At 48.5% G+C, this 1,051-nt stretch overlaps 1 protein-coding gene across 1 annotated transcript; it reads right to left on the bottom strand.

The window, feature by feature from the left end:
* Positions 1-525: 525 nt before the first annotated feature.
* Pmar_PMAR021583 (er lumen protein retaining receptor, putative) lies at positions 526-959 on the bottom strand (the record flags this gene model as incomplete). The annotated part of the gene is made up of 4 exons (XM_002785321.1): positions 526-568; positions 623-726; positions 779-847; positions 894-959. 4 exons carry the CDS (start codon positions 957-959, stop codon positions 526-528), a joined length of 282 nt encoding a protein of 93 aa, XP_002785367.1.
* Positions 960-1,051: the final 92 nt, after the last annotated feature.

Raw genomic sequence — 1,051 nt, forward strand, 5'->3', positions numbered from 1 at the left:
CCATTCGAAAACTGCCAATTCGAAATTTCCATGAATACCATGGGAGAGCTCACCACCTTGCATCTTCAGCAGCAACAGGGGAGGGAGGATGAACATCGCCTTCGGAATCACAATTGGCGATCTCCACATCGCAATCATCATAGTAGTGGAACTCCTGAGAGTTCGAGTAACGCCCGAGACCGATTGTAAGCAGCACTCACGTCCAAGGCAGCGGAGTCATCATCTTCCCCATCGCTCATTGACCACACTGATGATGATGATGCCTCGTGCGAGCCCATGTCCAAGGACACTGGAGGGGCACCCAACTCCTCAGGAAGTTACTTTAACACAACACTCGATCATTTACAATGATACAGGACTAGCAAAAGAGGCCGCGAGCATCACAAGCAATCACAGTCCTCTCCAAACGGCTTCGACATCACTATCAGCAAGGGAGTATCTAGAGGTCCATGGCGTCAACGCTAACCCGATGCCAAGTACCATCAAGCCTCGATGAGCCAGCCTATATCAGTCTTCTGCTGCCTTCTACTCAGCCATGGGCAGGATGAGCTTCTGGCCATACCACTTGCTGAAAAAAATAGAGACGTAGATCCTCTTCCGAGAGTGAAAACAGCGTGAGCACCTCATTGCAAAATAGTAGAAAAAGTCACAGTACAATGCCACTTGGATGGCTCCTCCGACCCAGCCGACCCAATTCACATATCCCTCTGTGAAGTAGCGGTAAATCTGAGAGAGAGAAATTAGTTTCCTCGGGTCGTTTAGAGGAGTGCCACTGTACCCAGTTGATTATGTAGAAGCCTCTATACGCTCCCATGGCGAATACGAAGTTACTCGTCAAATTTTCTACCTAAAACGCAGAATTTTCTCGAATATTTTTTCGAGCCGAGCCATACCTCCCTCTGGCGCTGCAACAGTGACAATTGCGGCAAAATGGCAACTGCCTCAATCCAAATCGACATGGTCCATAGTATCTGTAGCTAAACTGACCATACCATGTACGGAGGGCTACTACCTCAGCAATAGAGTAATCGGCAGTAGTGATGAGAGTAAG

This window comes from Perkinsus marinus (assembly GCF_000006405.1).
Source record: "Perkinsus marinus ATCC 50983 genomic scaffold scf_1104296933096, whole genome shotgun sequence".
NCBI classification, from domain to species: domain Eukaryota; phylum Perkinsozoa; order Perkinsida; family Perkinsidae; genus Perkinsus; species Perkinsus marinus.